Consider the following 717-nt stretch of genomic DNA (forward strand, 5'->3'; position numbering starts at 1 on the left):
AGTTTTCTTCTGTCAGTTCTCAACTAGGTTCTATTAGTGGAGCTTCCCAAAACATTCAGACCATATTTCCAATTCAGATGTTGTTAGAGCTCATCATAATTCAAATCTCGCCACGGGTTTACACCAATTTACCCAAACTTCCAGCCTAAAAACGATGTGTTTAATGGTTCACAGGGATGTTTACGTATAATAGCCAACTCTTGAAATGGCAACTCTGTTAGAAGCAAGTATCCTCAGTGTTCAGCCTTGGCTTGCACAGAGAGACGGTCAATACAAGTTTGGGGCTGATGGTGAGCCCAAGGGACAGGAGTTCCACGCTGAGTCACAATTGGCTTTGTGCTGAAGAGAGGATGTCAGCTGGTGAAATCAGGCCCAGAGGAGAGAAGTGTCCTGTCACAACGTCGCAACAGACCACCCGCTTGTCACTCGGTACAGCAGAACCACAGGGAGGACTTTTCTCACCCCGAATAGAGGGCGTAGCCGGGCCCCGATGTCCGTCCGCGAAGAAATGTCCACGCTGGAGCTGATGGAGAACCTCAGGGAAGAGCTCACCTGCTTCATCTGCCTGGACTACTTCAGCAGCCCGGTGACCACCGAGTGTGGGCACAGCTTCTGCCTGACGTGCCTTCTCGGGAGCTGGGGGGAGCACAGCAGGCCGCTGTCGTGCCCCGAGTGCTGGCGGAGCCTGGAGGGCCCGCACTTCCAGCCCAACGAGCG

General features: G+C 53.1%; 1 protein-coding gene across 1 annotated transcript in view; it reads left to right on the forward strand.

Annotated features, from left to right (window-relative positions):
- The first annotated feature begins 508 nt into the window (after positions 1 to 508).
- Positions 509 to 717, forward strand: part of TRIML1 (tripartite motif family like 1) — a 5,641-nt gene continuing 5,432 nt past the window's right edge. Inside the window, exon 1 of the mRNA XM_021718728.1 lies at positions 509 to 714. Coding sequence (XP_021574403.1) covers positions 509 to 714 — 206 coding nt within the window. The remainder of the gene's footprint in view (positions 715 to 717) is intronic.

Source organism: Carlito syrichta, unplaced genomic scaffold (assembly GCF_000164805.1).
Source record: "Carlito syrichta isolate Samal-C Ts95f unplaced genomic scaffold, Tarsius_syrichta-2.0.1 Scaffold313376, whole genome shotgun sequence".
Classification (NCBI taxonomy): domain Eukaryota; kingdom Metazoa; phylum Chordata; class Mammalia; order Primates; family Tarsiidae; genus Carlito; species Carlito syrichta.